The sequence below is a fragment of the Malaclemys terrapin genome, chromosome 2, assembly GCF_027887155.1.
Source record: "Malaclemys terrapin pileata isolate rMalTer1 chromosome 2, rMalTer1.hap1, whole genome shotgun sequence".
NCBI classification, from domain to species: Eukaryota; Metazoa; Chordata; order Testudines; family Emydidae; genus Malaclemys; species Malaclemys terrapin.
The window spans coordinates 219,021,318-219,042,786 of record NC_071506.1 but is presented as its reverse complement, the minus strand read 5'-3'; the positions used below and the strand labels follow the sequence as shown (position 1 = coordinate 219,042,786).

Genomic DNA, 21,469 nt, shown 5'->3' with positions numbered 1-21,469 from the left:
GTGGTGGGGTAAGCAAAGAAAGGATTGCTAGTAGAAAAATGTTTGGTGATGAGCAACAAAAGGGACACTGGTAGGAGACCATTTTTACTTTCTCATTTCCTGAATAATTGTAATGCATCCTTTTTTTTCTTCAAAATGTACTATAGTAGGAATGTATATGTTTAATTAATAAATACTTAATTTGAGTTGGGACGCTCAAGAAATACCTGCCACTTTTGCAAATGTGGGGAGTAAGGCAGCTCCCAGAACGCACCAAACACACACACACACACACACACACCTACCTACCTACCTTTGAGGCCATTTCCAGAAGCATTGATTCTGAGAAAGGGCACTTCCTGGAATGGCCTTATAGTGCCTGCTCATCGGCCACTTGCAGCACTAGTATGCTTTTGCAAGTTCCACGTAATGGTACATGACATAATAGCCCTAAATGGGGGGTTTGTTTAAAAAGAAACAAACAGAAAAGATGTGCATGTAGCTTCATAGTTTGAAGACGTTTAGGATTCAGTCAACACTGCAATTCTGCTAGTCAACAAAAACTGGCAAGTGAAACTAACAATGATAGTGTAATTGGCCAGTTTTCTACACTGGATTAGATGCAAAAAGTAAACAAGCAGCAAAAATCATAAAAAGTAAATCAGATTTTTAATTTATTTTTTAATTTTGTAATAGGCCACAGAGCCAGTGAGAAAAACCCAGGCTATGGCCTGACCACTTTTTGGTCAAGCCCAACGTGAATGGTGCTGCAACCCCATGCACCAAGTCGAAATGCCACTCTCTCAGATGTGGCTCCCTTATCCCTCTGTCATAGTCTGAGTAGGTGGCATTGCAGCCTGGTGCTTGGATCACAGTATCACTCAGGTTTGTGCTAGGTCAAAATGCCATTCACTCAGATTTGGAAGGGGTGAGCACAGGGGCTCATGGGCCAGGGGGTCAGGCTGCTGGTGTGGAAGAGGATTGTCAGAAGGGGGGGCAAATCTATGTCCCTCCCCCATCCCCCCACACACACACTTGAAATGGGACTTTACACTCCCTGAGTTTCAAAACTTGTTATCAGTAACACTGGTAAGAAAAAACTGTGGGGTTTAATCTTACTACATTTCTGGATATGATTTTTATCTCGACAGGGTGACTTTCAAAGAGGGATACTCTTTTAGGGAATAGTTTAGAATTGGTGCTATGCTCCTGAGGATTTCAAAGTAATCAGCTTGCAGCTTACTGCTTCTGGGGTCTTCATTAATGTGTGTTCTTGTTAATTGCTTGCATTTAAGACTAGCAAATATTATTAGCAATTAGTACATTTTAATAACTTTATAGTAAATAGAATACCCATAAATATCATAAACAAGTAGATTAATTAATATTTAATTACTGATATTTATTATAAATTAATTACTTAGAAAATTGACATGTTCCTTTACTACTCCTAATTATATATATATATATATGAATTAGAATTATTTTCTTTTGATTTGGAAGTTTCAGCTTCTTCTATCTTTTCTTAATGTCATTCCTTTTCAATATCTAGTATTTGTATGTAAGGCAAGGGGCTTTGTGCATCTTGCAAAGGGGGCTATGATTGGTGCTTGGTTTTAGTGCTGCAATGGGTGCTTGCTTGATTTTAGTCAGGCAAAAAGTAGTAAAATGCAGCAAATGTGATATCAACTTAAAACCAAGTTATAATTTTGTTTACAGAATTAATTATCTCAGCAGATATAGGAAAAATGGAAGGATTATGAAATAGGCTTTTGTTAGAAAAAATGGATGGAAACATTTAAGTGGTAACATTTTTCTCAAAGTGTGATGGATCATTTATAATTAGCAATTATTAAAGATACAACTACCATGGATTTTAGTTTCAAGGGCAAACAAAGAAAAAATCCTCAGCTGAAAAAGAAAAAATACATTGTTTTGTTTTCTGATATTCAAATCTGCAAGTATAGCATGTATTAGTTATGTTTTCATTGTTGCTTCAGTTTGTCCCTGAAGTTTTGCTGTCGATATTCACGCACATATGTTACTATTTAGGATTTTTAGTGAAGCGTGTTGGTGACTGACAATGGAATTCTATCATCATGAGAGCTATTCATCTTGGATCCACCCCATAACACATGTACCAAAACCTAGTCTGGTAAAATGTCCTCATATCCTAAGTGAAGACAAAGTTCCATTTGGAGCCTACTTGTGTCTCCAGAGAATTGTAAATCGGAGGAATAGACATTAATCCATCAGTGTGGTACTTACTGCATTGAAATTGGGGAAGAGATTGACTGCTGCTGCTGTATCCAGGGGAAATGGAAGAAATGGTTTAATATCCAGCGATGGTTGTAATGGTGGGGCTGGAGTACGCACCAGGGCTGGAAGAGCAGGGCTCTGGCATGTGCCACCTTCAAGGAAAAATATGAAAGAAGATAGTAAGCAAGTGATTCTTGGTATGAAAAAAACTATAGAAAGAGTTTTATGCCAATAGCAGGTTAAACACACACATTTGTATTTACCATCAAATTACTACCCTGTTAAGTATGCAACAGGCTTAACTAATGTTTATGATTCTTTGCTGATAATTGACTAAGATATCAGTCTTTCAGTTCTCTAAAATTAGCTAGCAAACCTCCGTTTCCCTCCCCTGGATTATCTTGAAATGTTAGTATAGTTCAAGTCAAACTTTCCTTTAGATGTTCAGCTAACCTGATTCTATTATAAAATCAAAGCTGAAACCACAGACCTTTACTCAAACACTCCAGGTCAATTTAGCTCCAAAAGACTTTTTTTTTTACTCTTCCGTGCAGTAAAAATGATTTCAGCTAGTGACTGTCCAAGACTCTTCCATTCACTTGTTTGTTTTAAATTTTATTTTCTTAAATGCGCATTTATTTCTCTAGCCCAGCAACTTCAGCACAAACTTAAACCTAACTAGCAAATCATACCTGTGCCTCAAGCGTTGATCAGTAAAAGTCTATTGTGAATGCAATTTATAAAACAAATTCCACATTACGGGTGTTTGTCAAAGTTCTGAATGCTACTGCAGTTCTAAAGGTACTGACAGATACTTTTTGCTGTTGTGGTAGATGGGCTTGGTTCAGAACTCTGTAAGGCAGAAAAGCTCCTCCTTGCTAAAGCTGCCAATGAACAGTTCTGTGGGAATATTATGTAAATGAATAAATCCCCTTGCATACTAATAAGCAGCCACCTGCTCGTAATGAAACACGATTTTACAGATTTGTTTGCCCCTTGCCACAGATCCTAACATAGTCCAGATGATTGAGAGCTGGAAATATTCAAGCCCAATCTCGGCTTCCAGTGTCTCCCATCTTCTGGTTACATTCCAAAACATCAATTCACTGTTAATTAAAGACTGTTTGAATCCTAGGAAACTGTTGAAATATGCCAGTGTTGTTCTAATCTGAGAGGCAGGCAGCAGACTATAAAAACCTGCTGGTAGGAGGCCAAGAAACATTCAAAGAACAAAATGGAAAGGGAGTTTTACCCCATCACTGAACACAGAGAAAGACAGATCAAAAATTTCTCTCTCTCACACACACACTTATTTCATAGATGAGTAGTATTTTTTTTCATTAGAGTGCATATATACAGCAGTCAGAATGACACACAAAATCTGTCCACATTTGGTCAGCAAAGCTGCTAACCAGAGTTGCAACTCAATGCTTCTAATTGAGGGCTAACAGCATAAGATTTAATTAACCAGTTGTAGCAGGGACATCAGCATTTCGGCTTCTCAGTATAAATTCAGCTGGAGCCAAATGATCAAAGACAATATTTTTTAACATCTTTTCAGTTCCTCTATGAAACACTTCACAAAGTATTATTGAAAAGGATGCATTAATCACTAGTAGACCAAAGGAATTAACTTAGGGCTCATCATACTCTCACACTGGTTTCACACTAGGGTAACTGCACTGACTCTGTTGAAGTTACCGCTGATTTACGTTAGTGTAAGAGTGCACAGAATCAGGACTGTACAGTAAGGCAGTTGAGCATACAGAGACTACATAAAAACACTACAAGAAGTTTGCATTCACCACAGTCCATTAGAAAGTTATTTATCATTTGCTTGATAATAGGAGAAATTAGTGCAGTGGCTACTGTTGGAGACAGGATACCGGACTAGATGAACTGCTAGAATGTTATTATGGAATTATTACGTAGACTATGTAAAAAATAACTGACAGGCCTCAGTGTAGTGCTACACAAGATAAATCCAGCCAAACAGAGAAAGAAAACTTGGTAAGTATATGGGTAGGCAAGAGGGTCCCAGGATGTTTGCAAAGTATTATTTCAAGGTGGTGTCCGACCACAAAGCACCCACAACATTACTAAAAAGTAAAGTCCTAGCCAAGGTGCCTATTACATGCCAGATATTCCTCATCTCTTTGTTGGGATTTAAATTTATAGTAGATTAGGAATTGGGAACCTCCTACTAGTGATTAACACCTTATTGAGGACTCCCCCTCATGGACTTCACTTCCACCCATTCCGCATCTCATCTGCTAAACGATCAGTACTAACTATTTCAATGCTGACATTCTGAAATATCATAAGGCTTTTGAGTCAACACCCCAGTGAGATAAAGGGTGCATGTGAGAGCACGGCCATTGCTCCAGGCTGTATGTTTGCAGACGCAGGACTACAGCGCTGCCCTTGCTTACCTTCCAAATGTAAACCAAATGCAATGTTTGCACCCATAAAAATGAGAAACTTAATTTATAAAAAAATGAAAGATCAAATTTTGGAGAATCTGACAGTCTTGCAGCATACATAACTACATCAAGTGGGTGAATGTTTGACACTACTGCAATAGCATGGAGCAGCTGGCCTGCTTAGTATATTTGTCCTCTGTTAAGCCCGGATTGTCCTGGGTTTTTAAACTCAGTTCCCGAGGCTCCTAGTCCCAACCAATGGCCTGTAGAGCTGGCTTTATGTTTATGTTCTTAACTCTGTTCCTCTCACTAGATGACACCATGTGGAGATGGGTGGCAGCAGTAGGTAGCTGAGGCCTTTGTCATGTGACAGTGATAAAGGATCATAGAAGGAGTCACTTTATCCTTTATGGTATGTTGTCCTATAAGAAGATGGGGACTACAATGCCATCGCTGTATGTAATCAGGATCTAGAGCTTTGGAGAGTTCTGCTGTCATAGCATTGACATCACTCTGGATGTGGGTTCCCTGCTAAGAGCCAACCCTGTTCAGTACACTTGGATACAGTTTGCAGTTGTATACCAGCACTAGTGGCTATTTAAGCAGATCTAATTTCATTGAATCTAACTTCATTACTAGCAGAGGGAAGGAAAATGAGGATAGACAGAGAAGAGAGAGACAAAAAGAGGAAGGAGAACAGGGGAGGAAAAGAAATAAAATATGGTGGTCATAGAGGTGAGTAAATTTTCCCATTGAGCAATGCTGAATGTGACAACAATGGAGTTAGCTAGTAACAACAATACCTACATAGTTTTAGTTATTACATGAAGGAGGTACTTACTCTGGATCTTTTTGCAAACCTCTCATTGACTGTAGTTGGAGTTTCACGGTGGATGGAGGGAGATACGCAACTGTATATTCACATCCCATTCTATAGGCCATAACTAAGAATGGAATATTGTCCTCCTCACACCATGTCTTTGATACCCTGTGCTTAGTGCCTGAAGCAGACATAGGCTCCCCTCTCAGAGGTTATTAGCAGGGGTAGAACAGAGTCTTGCTATGAACTGGGCTCTGCTTGAGGCCCTGAACATTCCCTCAAAAATTATCCTCAGATAAAGCTATTCTTGACCCCAACTATACTACTGCTTTTTAAAGTGGCAAGAAATCTGTTAATACTTTAGTATTTGCAGACTAGTGATATTGTGGTTCAGCCAGAGTCCCAACAAAAAGTTCAGATCCTAATCTGGATTTGAACTTCCACAAAACTCAGACGTGTTCATGTTTGAGGTTTGAGCCCAGCTGTTTCTTCATAAGGGAGAAAATAAATTGCTGTTTAGAAACACAGTTACCTTAGTATTTGAACTAAGTTTGAGGCAATCATTTGTTGGCTGAGATTCCAAAGAATCTAAAATACAGGCATCATAGTTCCTCTGCCAGAGTCACTGACAACACATCCATGGTAAATACAGTGCTTAATATGAGCCCCGGCACCTCTACGCTTGGCAGTTCATGGTCCTGGCACCTCTGGGCTTGCCCCTCAGTTATGAATGTAAAAAAATTGCTTGAGCCGCAGCACCTCTTTCATTACAAATTAAGCACTGGGTAAATATGAGTGAACTGGTTTTGAAAAAAATAAACTCACCCACCTGAACCTTTGCCCTTTCCTATAACCAAAAGAAACACTTTTGACTTGCATCTGAAGAAGTGAGGTTCTTACCCACGAAAGCTTATGCTCCCAGTACTTCTGTTAGTCTCAAAGGTGCCACAGGACCCTCTGTTACTTTTTTGTTGAAATTCTGAAAAGTTCAACTAATTCCACTCACTCCCAACTCAACATTTGAATATGTTGCCACTAAAAAGGCTATTTTGCAATATTTTAAGTCAAGTGCAGCAGACAATACTGCATTTATGTCTGTGAGCATACACTATACTTGGCGCAGCACTTTCCTGCCACGTAAGATTCACATTCTAGATGGTATATTTCACATGAGCAGATGTTACTCCAAAGCCAGCAGTGATTTGTGCATGAAACACCTTTCCTACCCATTCCCTATAGCATGCTATTTTATACTTTGTAATGCATAAAGGGAGCGTGGTTTAACTAGGGCTACCATACGTCCGGATTTCCCCGGACATGTCCGGCTTTTTGATCAATAAATAGCCGTCCGGGGGGGATTTCTAAAAATCTAAAAATGTCCGTGATTTCCCCCGGTCGGCTATTTATAGATCGAAAAGCGGCGGCCAAGCACCACTCGGCAGCCAAAGCCCCTTCCTGGCTCCCTTCATCCCCTGCAGCCTTAGCACGCCGTCCAGCCCAGCAGCTGTCTTCCCCCTCCTCCCCTTACCTGAACGCTCCGCCCCCCTGTTCCTCCCCCTCCCCTGCTTCCCGCGAATCAGATGTTCGCGGGAAGCCTGAAAAGAAGCAGGGGCAGGCGGGCAGCAGCAGCAGGTAAGCTGGGGCGAGGGAGGGGGACGCGAGGAGGAGGAGGGCTCCGGGAAGGCGCAGCGCGGCCCAGTCCGGCCTTGGCCAAGCGGCTCCCTCCAGCTACAGTGGCTCCGGCCCGGCTCGGCTCGGGCCCCGGGGCACCCGCCGAGCACCCCCAGCCTGGCCCCAGCAGCTCCGGCCCTGGCCCCAGCAGCTCCGGCCCCAGGGCGGTGGCCCCGGTTCCGCCTGAGTGCGCCGGCCTGAGCCCCAGCGGCTCCTGCCCGGCCCCAGCCAAGCACCTCCGGCCCGGCCCCAAGCCTCCAGCCGGAGCGCAGCCTGATTCCTGGGCTCTTGTTAAAGCCGGCCCTGGTCAGGGGACAGGGAGGCGGGGGTTGGATGGGTTGGGAGTTCTGCGGGTCCTGTCAGGGGGCGGGGAGCAATTGGATAGGGCATGGGAGTCCCGGGGGTCTGTCTGGGGGCGTGGCTGTGAATATGGGGTGGGGCTATGGATAAGGGTCGGGGCAGTCAGGAGACAGGTAGGGTCCTAGGGGGGCAGTTAGGGTGGGGGGTTCTCAGGAGGGGGCAGTCAGGGGACAAGAAGCAGGGAGGCTTAGATAGGGGGTGGGGTTCTAGGGGGCAGTTAGTCGCAGGGGTCCCAGGAGGGGGAAGTCAGGGGACAAAGAGCAGGGCGGGATTGGGGGTTCTGAGGGGGGCAGTCAGGGGGTGGGAAGTGGGAGGGAGTGGATGGGGGTGGGGCTCTTCCCCCCCGCCCTCTTTTTTGATTGTGGAAATATGGTAACCCTAGGTTTAACAAAGAATTTTGAAAATTTCCATGAAATAAAATTAAAAATAAATCATTTCTGGTCAAATAAAAACCTTCTGCTTTTTGTTTTTGATTATATTATATTGTATGATATTCTAATTTAAAATAAATTTCTTAACAGAAAGTTGTTTCCAAATGAAAATTTGATATACTCTGTAGGTCACTGCTAAGTGAGGAGGAGTGTGTACACACACACACACACACACACACTAAGTGTGTATATATATATTTATTACAATACGGCTACCCTTTATCTGGTTTAGGACCAGGAGCAAAATCAACTATACACAATGATGACACAGCAGAAAATAGCCTAGGAGTACTGAAGGGCCTACCAATGATTGTTTACTACTCAATGCCCTTATCCCTCAATCCCACTGACATTCTACTCAGAACAGCTTGGGAAACCACAATTCTTGTGACCTGGACCTGAAGAAAGATTTTCTACTTGTCAGCCTACATGTCCTCTCCACGTGCACATGCACATTCCTAGTCCTTTCCCTCAACTTCAGGTTTAAATTCCAGAAGAAGAAGAGCCAGATATCTCAGAAATGAAATTTCAATGTTGCAGACTCAAACACTTTAAATAATTTGCAAAAGTATGTGGAACCTGTAGGTGCTATGCAACTGAGCACAAACTCTAAACTCGTATAATCTATTAATCGAATCCTTTCAAAATTATTCCATCACTAGCTGCCACCACAACAAAGATAAGATGAAAGAACAATTCAATTCTGAATTCTATTTTCATTCTTTCATTACTTGGCAAACACTTTCCCTTTTAGGCTGTCTGAATAGGTTGATTCCCTAATTCCATTCTCAGCAGATCACCCAGACCCTAAACTAGTGTCTAAATTCACTCCCGTCCTGGAGTCTGTTTTTCAGTAAAACAAAACCAATAGCAAAATGTAAGTCGTAGCATTCGCTTTCTTCCCAAATGGCTATTCCCAGGAATCCTCTCCAGCACCTTCATTCTTACCCTAGTTCTTTCTGGCTCACAGTAACACGCATATTCCCTTTATAGCCTGGTTGGAGCTAACGGGACTCAGAAATAATAATCCTGCATTTGAATGGAGGGTTTTTACTACCTGAGCCAAAGGTGACAAGAGAAAAGCCTCCCATTTTTCTACAGCAGGGGTTCTCAACCTTTTTTTTTCTGAGGCCCCCCCCAACATGCAATAAAAATTTATCAGCCCAGCTGTGCCACAACAACTGTTTTTCTGCATATAAAAGCTGGGGCCGGCGTTTAGGGGTAGCAAGCAGGGCATTTGCTCGGGGCCCCATACCACAGAGGGCACTGCGAAGATAAGTAGCTCAGGCTTCGGCTTCAGCCCGGGGTGTTGGAGCTCAGAGACCCGGGCTGCATCCTTTGCAGCGGGGCTTTGACTTTCTGCCCTGGGCCCTAGAGAATCTAATGCTGGCCATGCTTAGCAGCCACCTCTTGAAACCTGCTGGCAGCCCCCCAGGGTGCCCTGGACCCCGGTTGAGAACCATCATTCTACAGGACCTTAAAGTCAGCCAGTCAATCACTGTTAAGAGCTAAAATTTATCACGCAGAGTCTGAGACCAAAGGTGATTTTTTTCCCCAGAAAACTTTCAACAACCTTAGCTGAGACATTTTTTACAGTAAACCAGTGTGTTTGGGTAGGGGTATGCATGTTGTTTTGTTTTATTTTAATTAAGGTTTTTTTGTGCTTTGAAACTCAAAACAGCTTAAATTTTAAACTTGTCATGGATCTAGGGCTAGATCCACAAAGCAATTAAGGCATTGCAATGCCCTAACTTCTAGATGCCTTGCCACCCTGTGGATTAATTAAATATTAATTGGGCCAAAGAAAATGAGAATGACTATAGCCCAGTTAGAGTACTAACATGGGAGACCCGGGTTCCAGTCTGCCTGCTCCAATGGCTAATTATTTATATACAGTGGAATGGCTTCCACAGGAGAGACAGAGAAAGATTCACCCCAGAATACCTCCCAGCCCAGTGGTTAGTGCACACAAATTCAAATCTCTTCTCCACAGCAGGCAGAGAGGGCAATTGAACCTGGGTCTCCCACAGCCTGGGTGAGTGCTCACATCACTGAGCTAAAAGAGGATAAGGAGACCAACTCCTCTGCCGCAAGTTGATAGTATGTTTAGGCATGCTCAGAGCATGTTTCACAAATTGGGACCCATAGGGGAACACCTAGTTTGAAGTTCCTGCCCGGGTTTAGGCTTGGGATAGGCACCTAGGTTGAGGTAGCGGTACTCCTGCTCACTGGCAGAAACGTAGGCACCTAAATTTATGCTGTTAAAGTCCCCTCCGTGCCTAAAGCATTAGATGTCAGCTGAGCAGTGGTTTTGAGGTGCCTAAAGGGGCAGTCATATACCTAAGTCCTTTTGTGGACCTAACCCTTAGTCATCGGTGAGGACAAGTAAGTGTTCTTGACATGTCTGAACAGATCTTGTTCACAAATTAAGAAAAGATATAAGCATTAAGAATGACGGGCTGGCTATGATGGATACTAAATTTTCATAATTTCTGAACAAACGCTGACTACACTCAGATCTGCAGAGAAATTGGAAGGAGATTTTTAAAGAATTGTAACAAGACAGAAGAAAAAGGCTCTTTGATCAGGGGAGAACTACAGGAAGCTTGAAAATAATTGGTTTGCCCATAGGATATGAAATGTAGATCTGCCTTTTAGGAATATTTCAGGCTAATGTGATTTGCCAGGACTTACAACCACTAGGTCACATTCCCTTACTCATGGTCTTACTGCTAAAGTGTTCATTTGGCTCTGAACAAGCTCCCATCTTTGGATCAATGGTCTTAATTTTTGCAACAGATGCTTTTCTTAGAAAGTGCTATACTGGCACTTTCAAGATTACTTTTGTTCCATAATAAACAGTATCCACTGATGAATTATTTTAACCTCCATTGGTAAAATATTCTTTGTTTAAAGGCCAAATGACCTTTATACTATACTATTTTAGTATTTAGAGCATGCACACACTCAGCGTACAGAATATTAATTTGATTTTCATGCTATATATTATTTATATGTAAATAGATCTATTTTAAATATTAAAATCTGGCAGACTAAATTCATCGCTGGCATTCATCCCTGTTGATCTTAATGAATCTACACTAGGGCTGAGTTACTTTGTCCAGTGCTTCAATAGCAACATATTATTTGGAAGTCTGATGATGATGCCTAACATTCATAATGTTAGGTCTCAATTCTTTGAAGTTTTTTAAAGAAGTATATGCACTTGATTTCTCATTTGGTATTACAGGTTTTAGAGCTGTTCTTTCATATTGTACAAATCTTAAAGATGCTTTTGAAAATTAAAATAGTCAGATTTCAAATACAAATGTGTGATATAATCATTGTTAATTTCAGAAAAGATGACACAGGAGCCCTAACAGAGAATAAACCTTAGAATTGAGGGTCCAGTCTGTAGTCCTTATTTGTGCAAAACTCCCCCTGACTTCCATGAGTAGGGAAGTTGGAAGCCTAGAAACCTGTACAACATAAGGCAATCCATGCTTTTCTTTCATAGGCTTTGCAGCTGGTCACATTAACAGTTGATAACTTTGCAGAGGATGAATTTGACAGTGCCTCAGCTGTGGATATCTAGAGAATTATTTTTGTCTACAGGTAATTGCGATTCCTGCAAAGTTAGTAACTTGTTTTGGGAAAATAAACTCTAATTTATTTATAGCAACCGGGGACTATGTATTCCGATGCAAAGTAATGCACCCTCAGTTTTACGTTATTTCTTTGCATTTACACTATGGTTGCAGCATGTTGGGAGATATAAACATGTATTTTAAGACAGATATATTTAAATAGGATAATGAATCTGTCTCTATAGTCATGCATGTATGGGAGCACATTTCTCTGCTGCTTGTATGCAACTCCTATGGTAGTCACATGAAGCTGACATCATGACCTTCCACCTCCTCCTGTTTTTAGCACAAGAGAACCATTCACATCCCCTGTACTCCTGATTCACAGTGCATATGGGGAACATAAACAAGAATTTAAAAAAAAAATCAAATTAATATAAAATCTACTAAAAACAGGATCTGAACCCACAACCTAGTACGTCACACATTCTAGCCATAAAGCATATTAACCCATTGTACCCCACATCTCATGTATAATCATTGCTTTCCAAGGAATAAATGGTACCCGAGTGTATCACAATGTTTAATGTCTTTATTAGAGCTGGTCAGAAAAAATTCCTACAAAACTTCCGTTGAAATTTGCCCATTCATCAAAATTGAAATGTTCTGTGGAGACAGTACAATTTCAACCAAGTTCCAAAGGAACACAGGTACGTTTCCTGCCAGCCCACCAGCCTGGCTCCTCCACAACCTACCATATAGACTGCTCCAGAGTCAGGGATCTCAAGGTGTCTAGGGCCAGCAGCTCCAGCACAGCTCACATTAGAGCCTGGGCTCCAATCTCTTTCACAGAAAATTTAGAAATGTTTGGTTTTCAATTCCAAACTAGAATGAAAGGATGTTTTGAATGATCAGATCCCCCACAAAACAGAATTAACTTTATCTGCACAGGTCTACTCTATATCCTCATAACACCTATGTTGGATGGGGAAACGCTATTATCCCCATTTTACAGATGAGGAACTGAGACACAGAGAGGCTAAGGGATTTTTCCAAGGCCACACAAGTAATTGGAGGCAGAGTAGGAAACTGAACCCAGGTTCTCCAAGTTCCATACCAGCCTCCTAACCACAGAACCATCATCCCTTGGTCTCACAAGCATTTGAGCACATATTCACTGGGCTGTATATGTTAACACCTATAATGAGTTTTTTCATGATCAGATAGATATCTGTTTATAGCTCCATAGAATGGAGATATAGTAACTGACAGTATTTTTAATTATGGTACATGTAGTGTTTATATGCAACGATGTCTAATATGCCTTATGTTTTTATGAATTAATTACTGTGCAATAATTATCACAGGACACAGAAATTATGGAAGCTCAAGTATAACTTTTAGTCAGAAATGGTATGTTAACTACATGAATAACTGTGTCTGAACCAGGTCTTAGAAACACAAAATAACCTGGTATGCCGTAGGCCAAATTCAGCCCTGACTTAACCAGGCCCAGCTCTAATGATTTCAGGGGAGTTGTATGCTCTTTCAATATCATGAAGTTGGTCTCATCCCTTTCTGTCTACATTGAACCTTTATTTTTAAGGTTTTCTTAAAAACAACAACAACAACAACAACAACAAAAACGTGCCTATTGCAACCTTCCAGAGAAGCATGGAGTCTTACAATTATCCATCCTTAAGATACATGAAAAGTAATGGTAAACATATTTATTTGATTTTAAATGCCAAGTAGGCTTAGTATGTTGAACAATAAGAAGAAAGAGTGTCATTAAGTCAGTGTTTCTCAAGCTTTTCAAAGCAAAGCCTCACCTTCAGGAAAATGAAAACATTTGCACCTCTGGTGTGCTGTTAATGACCTACACATCTTAATTTATGCAATTTACACATAATCCTGGCTTTATGCCCCATCCTACACCCTGTAGCACTTCAGTGAAGACGTTACCTATGCTAACAGGGGAGGTCCTCCTTTCAGTGTAGATCATCCACCTCCCTGAAAGATGATAGCTAGATCAGCAGAAGAATTCTCCCATCGACCTAGCTCTGTCTACACCAGGAGTTAGGCTGGTTAACTGCATTTTTCAGGGGTGCAGATTTTTTCCTGACTGACATAGTTATACCAACCTAATTTCCTAGTGTAGATCAGACCTTTTTTTTTTTTTTTTTTTTTTTTTAAGTGAAAACTGAGACTCTGGAGAACAACTGAAAGATCTGTCTGCATCTGCTCCACTAGCTCCCCTTCCGCTTGGCAAACTACAATGATTCTCATTTCTTGTTGTCCATTCCCTTCTCTGCCCCCTCCCCACTCCGCCCTACCAACTTCTTTACTAGAGCAGGGTGATCATGGGGAAGCCTGGGTTATAGCAGCAAAGACTAGCTTGCTGAAACTAAGCCCATAATCCATAGCATTATGCTAACATTTTCATCATGACATGAGAATGCCAGTCCAAAGGATCTTGTCCAGAGTGCAGGTGACAGAAGAGGGCCAGCTACAGGGGAAAGCAGTTGTCCCTTTTCTTTCGACCATGTAGACTCGTGTAAAGAACCAAATGACTCCTCTTGGCCAGGCACTTCCATGTGCAGGTTTCACCCAGTGTCTATGCTCAGTCCTGTTCCATTTGAAGTCAATGGATATTTAACAAATGAAATGCAATGGCAGCTAGATCCGGTTCTCATGAGGAGCACTGGCTCTTTTTGGCTGGCATTGCAATGTGATGAACTCACAGCATGAACAATTATATAAATGCATTCATCAGAAGAGGAAAACCTGAAGTATTCAGGATCTCTTCAGCCAGCTTGGATTTTTGGCCAAACCATTCACTCAGCACGACCCCTGTCTTTTGTGGGGTTCAGCAGTTATGGCAATATCTTTGCCGGGAACCAGATTGACTGCTCTATTAGCTGGAGCATTCTGGATTCCCCCACCCTCCAAGAAGCTTATAATATATTGCGATCAAAGACCTCCTAGATAGTGTCATGGAGTAACTGATGCAGGGCTCAACAAAAAGGTTGTTATAAACCTCATGGACCCCACGGTGGACCTGCATGTGGCAGCCTGTTAAACAGCACCAGAGTCAATCCAATGTACCCTCCTCCAGTGTCAGGTTCCATTAATATACCTTAACCATGAAGCCTTAAAAAATTCAAAAATCATACTAACAGTTGAGTACTATAAACCCACATTAATTTAAAAGCATTATACTTGCTGACATTTAAAAATCTTTGACCTGGCATATTCAGCAGTTGGATTTTTCTAATGTCCTTATAAAGGTCATGTTTATGGTATAATGAACACACATTTGCAAGGGTTATTAATCAGAGGAACACTATATCGCAAACAGTTTTTTGAGGAATTTTTCATTTTTATGCTGAATATCTTAGCTATTTAAAAAGCCCCCTTTTTCAAGAGCACGCTTGGGAAAAAATAAAATTAATTAACTTCTGCAGCTATGATATCTTTATTTTAAAGAAAATAGATACACAACTCAGAAACAAATATGACAAATATCATAAAAGAGATTCTGTTATTTCAACAGACTCCACTGACATTTAGTAAAACTTTGGCAATGAAGCTAGTAGTGTACAGCAATGCCATTTTCAAACAGCAAGGGGAAGTTTGAGAACTTAAAATGTTATTATTAATCCAATGGTTGTTGTCATTGCACACTTCTTTAGCCATAGGCACTGAGGAGCAGAGGGGACCTGATCTTAACAGCTATGCTGCTATGTATATTTTTAGGAGCAAATCCTACCTGCCTCCATCCATGGAGGGTCATGCTAGCAGCAAAACCAGTATATGGATGGAAAGGTGGAGTATCCAGGAAGTTAAGGATTAGGTGAGGGAAGGATGATAGAAGTCTATAAAGGAAGAGCAAACTCTAACCATGTCAAGGACAGCTCCAGAAAGCAACTTCTACCCTGATGCAGAAGGGAAATCAGGACGGGGCCAACAGGTACATGGCTAAGTGGATCCACCAGACCATACCCCTTATACTGGGGCATGGAAAATTCAAAACAAAGAAGATGTACTGCAGCACTTTATACTAGTCATATGCAGCTGTGGGGTATGATTCTTCCCTGCCTCAACCCCCATATAGTTTTCTTGCTTTAAAACACTGCATTGGTAGTAATTCTACTGTATTTTAGACGATACCCAAAAGAATTTACTGAAATCAAGCATGGTGCTCTGCACAATTCAGCTTTTAAGAGGTCTGATTATTTTTTGTGCATAAAAGACAAAATGTGACATACTGTACTTTAGAATTCCTCTATTACAGCCTCTGGGTTTTGATTCGCAGTAAATATTGGATGAATAAATGTTTAAATCTGATGTCTGGTAGGTTTATGTCCCTTAAGAAGTAGACAGGGGGGTAAGATAAATTGTTTCTAGCTAAATATTAGTGGGTGAGAAAACAGAGTGGAGCCAAAAGCACACAATTCACAAAAGGATATTTATATGGATGAGAACATCCACAGTCACATTAGATAGGAATAAGATTTATAAGGGATATAAAGCCTCATACTTCTGGGCATAAAGCAACTACTAAAACGGATAGTAGTTTGGAAGAAATTTGCTCCAATGGGCAGGTTATTTTATAATTTTCCCCAGTGAAATACTGGTCACTTTCAGAGACATGATATCTAACTACATGGGCAACTAGTCTGAACTGGTATGTTCCTGTGTTAAAACACTAAATATAAGCTGTTTACATTAAAGAACCACAGCTTGCTCTATCTACAGGCATTCAAAACTCAGATATGCAAAGCTTCAACAGTAAACTTTACAAGACCAGGGACTGTGAATAATTTTTACACCATACTTCACTGTTATGAAATTCATCCAGGCCAGCCTGAATCATACAAACTTGGTTGGACAACATAAAATCAGACATTATCTACGACAGTCCTATACCACATGATTGCAGGTTAACCTGGACCACTGCTATGTAACAAATCAAAAATGACTTGTAAAGCAAAAGCATGCAAAATGATAAGACACCAGCCTTTTAGGATTAAGAAATCAGTCATTTAAACACCACAAATTGCCAATTGTCACTGAATGTCATAAAACCTTTGCTTTGCTGTACTGATCAACACATCTGCCATTCTGAATTGGACTGACAAGGGACAGGGATACAAATGATTAGCTAGTCCTGGACTGCAGCACACACAGTGTTTGGGTTCAGCAAGGGGTCAAGCATGAAAGAAGGGCAAGTGCACACTCAGGCATAAATCTCCCAAGTTTAGAACTGATGGGTCACATCAAATTTGGGGGGCAGAAGGGAAAGAAGAAAAAGAGAATGGAAATAAAGCAGGGAATGACTGAACAGATTTTAACCTTGGCTGGAATAAATTACAAGGATGGTTTATGGAAATTTTATATCCAGTCACTTTTAATAAAGTTTAATTAGGGAACATAAAACATACTTAAAAATAAATTATTAGTTGAATCTTAAAATATTGTTCATCATAACCCCTCTTAAACCCTATTCTACTAAATTTTTCAGCCTGGTGGCATTTTAAGGTAGTAATAACTAATGCATTTTAAAATACTAAGTCAGTTGCTAAAATACTTCACTGAAATAACACAAGGTGCTCTGTGTATTTTGAATTTTTAAAAGGCTGCAGGTTATTTTTTTTAATACAAACATAAATGTGACATACAGTACTTTGGAATCCATCTATTACAGCCTCTTGATGAATAAATGTTTACATCTTCTTGCAAAAACTGTGTGGGTTTCTGCTACCAAAGACTGGGTTATTACCAAGAAACTCCCACCCTATAAAGTAGTAAGTACTTATGCTTTCGGTGGGAGTAAACAGAAAAAGGAAATATTGGGATACCATCGAGCAGATATTAATATAGAGGAAAGTTTTCTGTTATATGAGAAGTTGGGTGGCTAAGTGGGCAAAGCACTGGTCTTCCACATGTAAAACAAAGATGCTATGGCAGGGAATTGATTAAGTGCGAATATCCAGATGATTCGAGGAAGTGACTCACATCCAATGCTGCAGAGGAAGGTGAAATAACCCCAGGGTCACCGCCAATCTCACCTGGAGGAAAATTCCTTCCTGGACCCACATATGACAATCAGTTAGACCCTGAGCATGTGAGGAAGAACCAACCAGTCAAGCACCAGAGAGAGGGAATACTTTGGGCCACCTCAGCACTGGCCCACCCTGTTCAGTGTCCCATCTCCAGCCGTGGCCATCTCTTATGCTTCAGAGAAAGGAGACCAAAAAATAGCAAACATTTAAGGATAAACCCTTCCTGACTGCTGCAGATGACCAACTAAAGCCCTGATGCATGAGATTTTAGGAACGTAAAACATAAACCCGAAGAGACCCCCCAGGGCTGCCGAGCTTGCCTTCCCACCATCACAAGCAACCCCGGCATACATAAATTTTTCCAGCCCCCATGACTCCTACTGGGAGGCTGTTCCAGAACCCCACTCCATTGATGGTTAGAAACCTTATTCTAACTTCCAGCCTGAATTTGTTCATGGCCAGTTGATAGCCATTTGTTCTTGTGCCAGCATTGTCCTTTAGCTTAAACAGCTCTTCTCCGTTCCTTGTATTTACGCCCCCCTCCCTCCCCCGATGTATTTATAGAGAGCTTTCCAGTTCCAACTGTCAGGCTGCCTGCTTCCTGGCCTTCCCTTCACAGCCAGCTCCTTGGCTGCTGCCTCCAGCCTTCAGCTCTCACACAGCTTCTCTCTTTCCTGTGTCCTGGGCCTGGTTCCCTCTCACTTCGGGATATTATATTTCTTTACTGTGCTCTGGAAATTATGTAGCCCTCTACTAACTAGATGTTGAACTGGGTAACAGTGCAGTCTAGACACTTTCTCTGCAGTTCATTCAGTTGAATGGAGAAGGTATCTAGTAATGAGCCAGCAAGTTCATTACATTGTCATGACTATAGAGCACTGTTTAACTTGGATGACTATACAGAAAATGTCCATCACTATAACCCCATTTACTAAAATCAACCAATGCCAATACCAATCTCCTATTCCCCATCCAAAAAAAAAAAAAAAGTCAGATACACTGATATTTTTCATGAATTCTGTTACGCAACTGAAATGCAAAACAAGTTACCACAGTTTCATGCAAATGATTCAGCATTGTATTTACTGGGGTTTTTTTAGTATTTTATCAACCATCCTCACATAGTGTAAGGATGTCCAAACAGCTCAGGGTTTGAGGATTAGAAGTATCTCATGACTGTCAGCCTAACATTAGAGTTAATTTGGAATTTTCCATCAACTTTTTTTATTTAAATGAAAAATGTGATTTGTGCAAATCTAAAATTTTCCCAGGGAAAAATTCAATTCTATCCCCCAATTTTTGGTTTTCTGTTGAGAAAACTGAGGTGCTGCAGTGCCTCATGCATGTCCTCCCTCTTCATTTTTGGCAGGCCACCGTGGCCGAACTACATCTCCCATGATTCATGCACCATGATCTCTTTTTTGGTTGAAGTACTGGAGTGCATCATGGATGCCCCATGACTGTGGTGCATCATGGGAAATGAGGTCTATCTTGGGGATGATGGCCAAACCCTTATAAGAAAATGGAGACATGAGGTACCAGAACTATAACTCTCACAGGGACCAAAGCAGGTCAAACAGATGCAGTTCAATATCAAATCGGCCCAAAATGAAATGCTTCAACATTTCCAAATTGAAATTTTTTCTGGAAAAAAAAAAATCATTATATTAACTTTTCATCTCAATTTGGGCTGAAAACAGATGATGAAATGCCAGAATTTCTCATGGGACATAAATAATGATTTTTGACCCACTCAGCCTAATTTCTATGCACACAATAGATAACCATTTCACAGATAAGACATCTTCATTCCCGTTAAAGTAATGTTAATCTGGGTCAATCCATCATCTCCTGCAGGAAAACACACTTCCAACCATCATGAGGTCAGGCTCGCCCAGTTGTCACCTCATTCTCTTCTCAGGAGGAGGGGTCTGCAACCATATAGTAGGGACAGAAGACAAACACTTCCAAGCCCTGAAGATCAGCATGAGATGTTGTTATTCACAGGCTCACAGGTGCTTTATTGGAACCCTAGCATGCTGACCACTCTGCGCTGCTCCCTCCATTCTCACCTCTCCAGTACAGCTGCTCAACATTTTTTTCCCTCAAAAATTTTCTTTTCTTTTTTTTAATGACAAATGGCTTTTCAACCAAAATGAAAGTTTTAATTTTGGTTTATGTTTTCCAGTTTCTTAATGAAGAACCAAAACATGTCACTGTTTGTCCCCAGCTCCTCTTCTCTCTCCTTTTTCCATTTTTTCCCCCTGGGGAGGAAATTAAGAAAGGGGGGGAACTAAAACACTTTTTTTTTTAAATAGAAAAACTAGAAAATTCTGCACAAAATAAAAATATTTCATTTTATGGAGGTTGTATAGCTTTGTCTGTCAGTATTCTTTAGTACTGATACTAACAAGAGCCTTTTCAAGAGGACTGGCAGAGTCTGAGTGTCCTGGCTCTCTGCCTTCCCAACTGCCGGACCGAGGGGATGCCAGGGAGACAGAGGGCTGAGTACTCAGCCTCCAGCAGCCCACCTGAAAGGGTCTTGTCAGTTTCAGTATCTACCTGCAGGCAACAAGTGAAATTGATAAGAGCTTTCCAAATGGGCAGCCAGCAAGCCCCCAAATTCCATTGTGGTTTTCCTGTAATAGGATTTTTCTGGAAATCCCTTCACATAAAAAAAATTAACATTTTTCACTTTTCATCCAGATTAAGGATGATTTTTCTCCCCCCCAAAATGTGCAATTTTTCATGGAAAGAGATTTCCATTTACCAGCTAGCTCTAGTGGTCATATTGAAGTCTAATTCAGCTAAAAGCTCTGCTTCACTATATTGCCAAAAACTGCCTGTCAGGATCTGTTACCTCTTTACTGATAAGAGGGGAAACAGAGGAATCCTTACCAGCTGGAAAAAAGGGAGATCTATCATCCAACAGCCAAACAACCAATTTAGGACTTGCAGCTGCTGTCTCTGCCAAATTTAAAAGGCCAGCTACCAGAAAAGGATGCTGGGAAAGATTCATTTTAAAAAGGGCATGAGGGATTAATTACCACATTTCAGGACTAAACTCTAGACTTGCTAGCTCCTGATTGGTGGGGTAGCCAGGGATGTGGCCCTCAACCAGCCTGTCCATTTGCAGCCCACATCCTTGGTAGGGATATGCATTAGAAAGGGGTGGGGATCCACCCTTCTGTTCCTATCTTGAGCTGGACTTTACTTTTCCTACCATCTAGCCCATAGTGATGGAGTCCTGCATTAAGGTTCACAACCATTCTCTGTCCCCATCAGTATGGATGATGTTTTGCTATAAGGTATTTATGTGTCATTGTCTGTGAGAGGGAGGCAGGACCTTGTGTTATTTAATTTGCTTCTGTATTGCAAAAGTGTACCATATTTCAGTTTTGTTCATAATTTCCATATGACCCTAGTCACCCCTGTATTCATAACCGACACATTACTGCAATAATATTTGTACAAAATATGCCTTGTGTGGTATTATATGAAAGCTAAGTTCCACACTGGTTATTCATATAATTGTAAAATGCATGTGTTAACATTATATGTGAAGCAATGAATTCCCTTGTTCTAGTAACATCTAGTAACATGTTTAAGATCAGACAACCTAGCCTAGGTAATAAACAGGTCTGTCCTACAAAGGAATGTGGGTTTACCTCGATTTACATATTAAGCTGTAAACAAAGCCATCAAGCTAAATCTGTAGCAGTTATCCTGTTCCTGAACGCTAGAGACAGAGAATTAACATGGCTCCTGCACCCCAGAGAGACGCAGCAGACTGAATCCCCAGGAGGCGTTCCTGACTTGTAAGACAAAAAAATCTCTTTGGTGCTGTGAGAGAGAGAGAGACTCCATCTTT

General features: G+C 41.0%; 1 protein-coding gene across 3 annotated transcripts in view; it reads right to left on the bottom strand.

Annotated features, from left to right (window-relative positions):
• ZNF385D (zinc finger protein 385D) overlaps nucleotides 1-21,469 on the bottom strand; it is a 358,005-nt gene that overhangs the window by 197,411 nt on the left and 139,125 nt on the right. For 2 of the 3 annotated variants that reach the window (XM_054019980.1, XM_054019979.1), the window contains exon 2: nucleotides 2,248-2,390. In XM_054019980.1, coding sequence (XP_053875955.1) covers nucleotides 2,248-2,390 — 143 coding nt within the window. Of the gene's footprint in view, nucleotides 1-2,247; nucleotides 2,391-2,930; nucleotides 3,019-21,469 lie in introns of those variants that run through there. The other variant, XM_054019981.1, reaches the window with a different exon arrangement.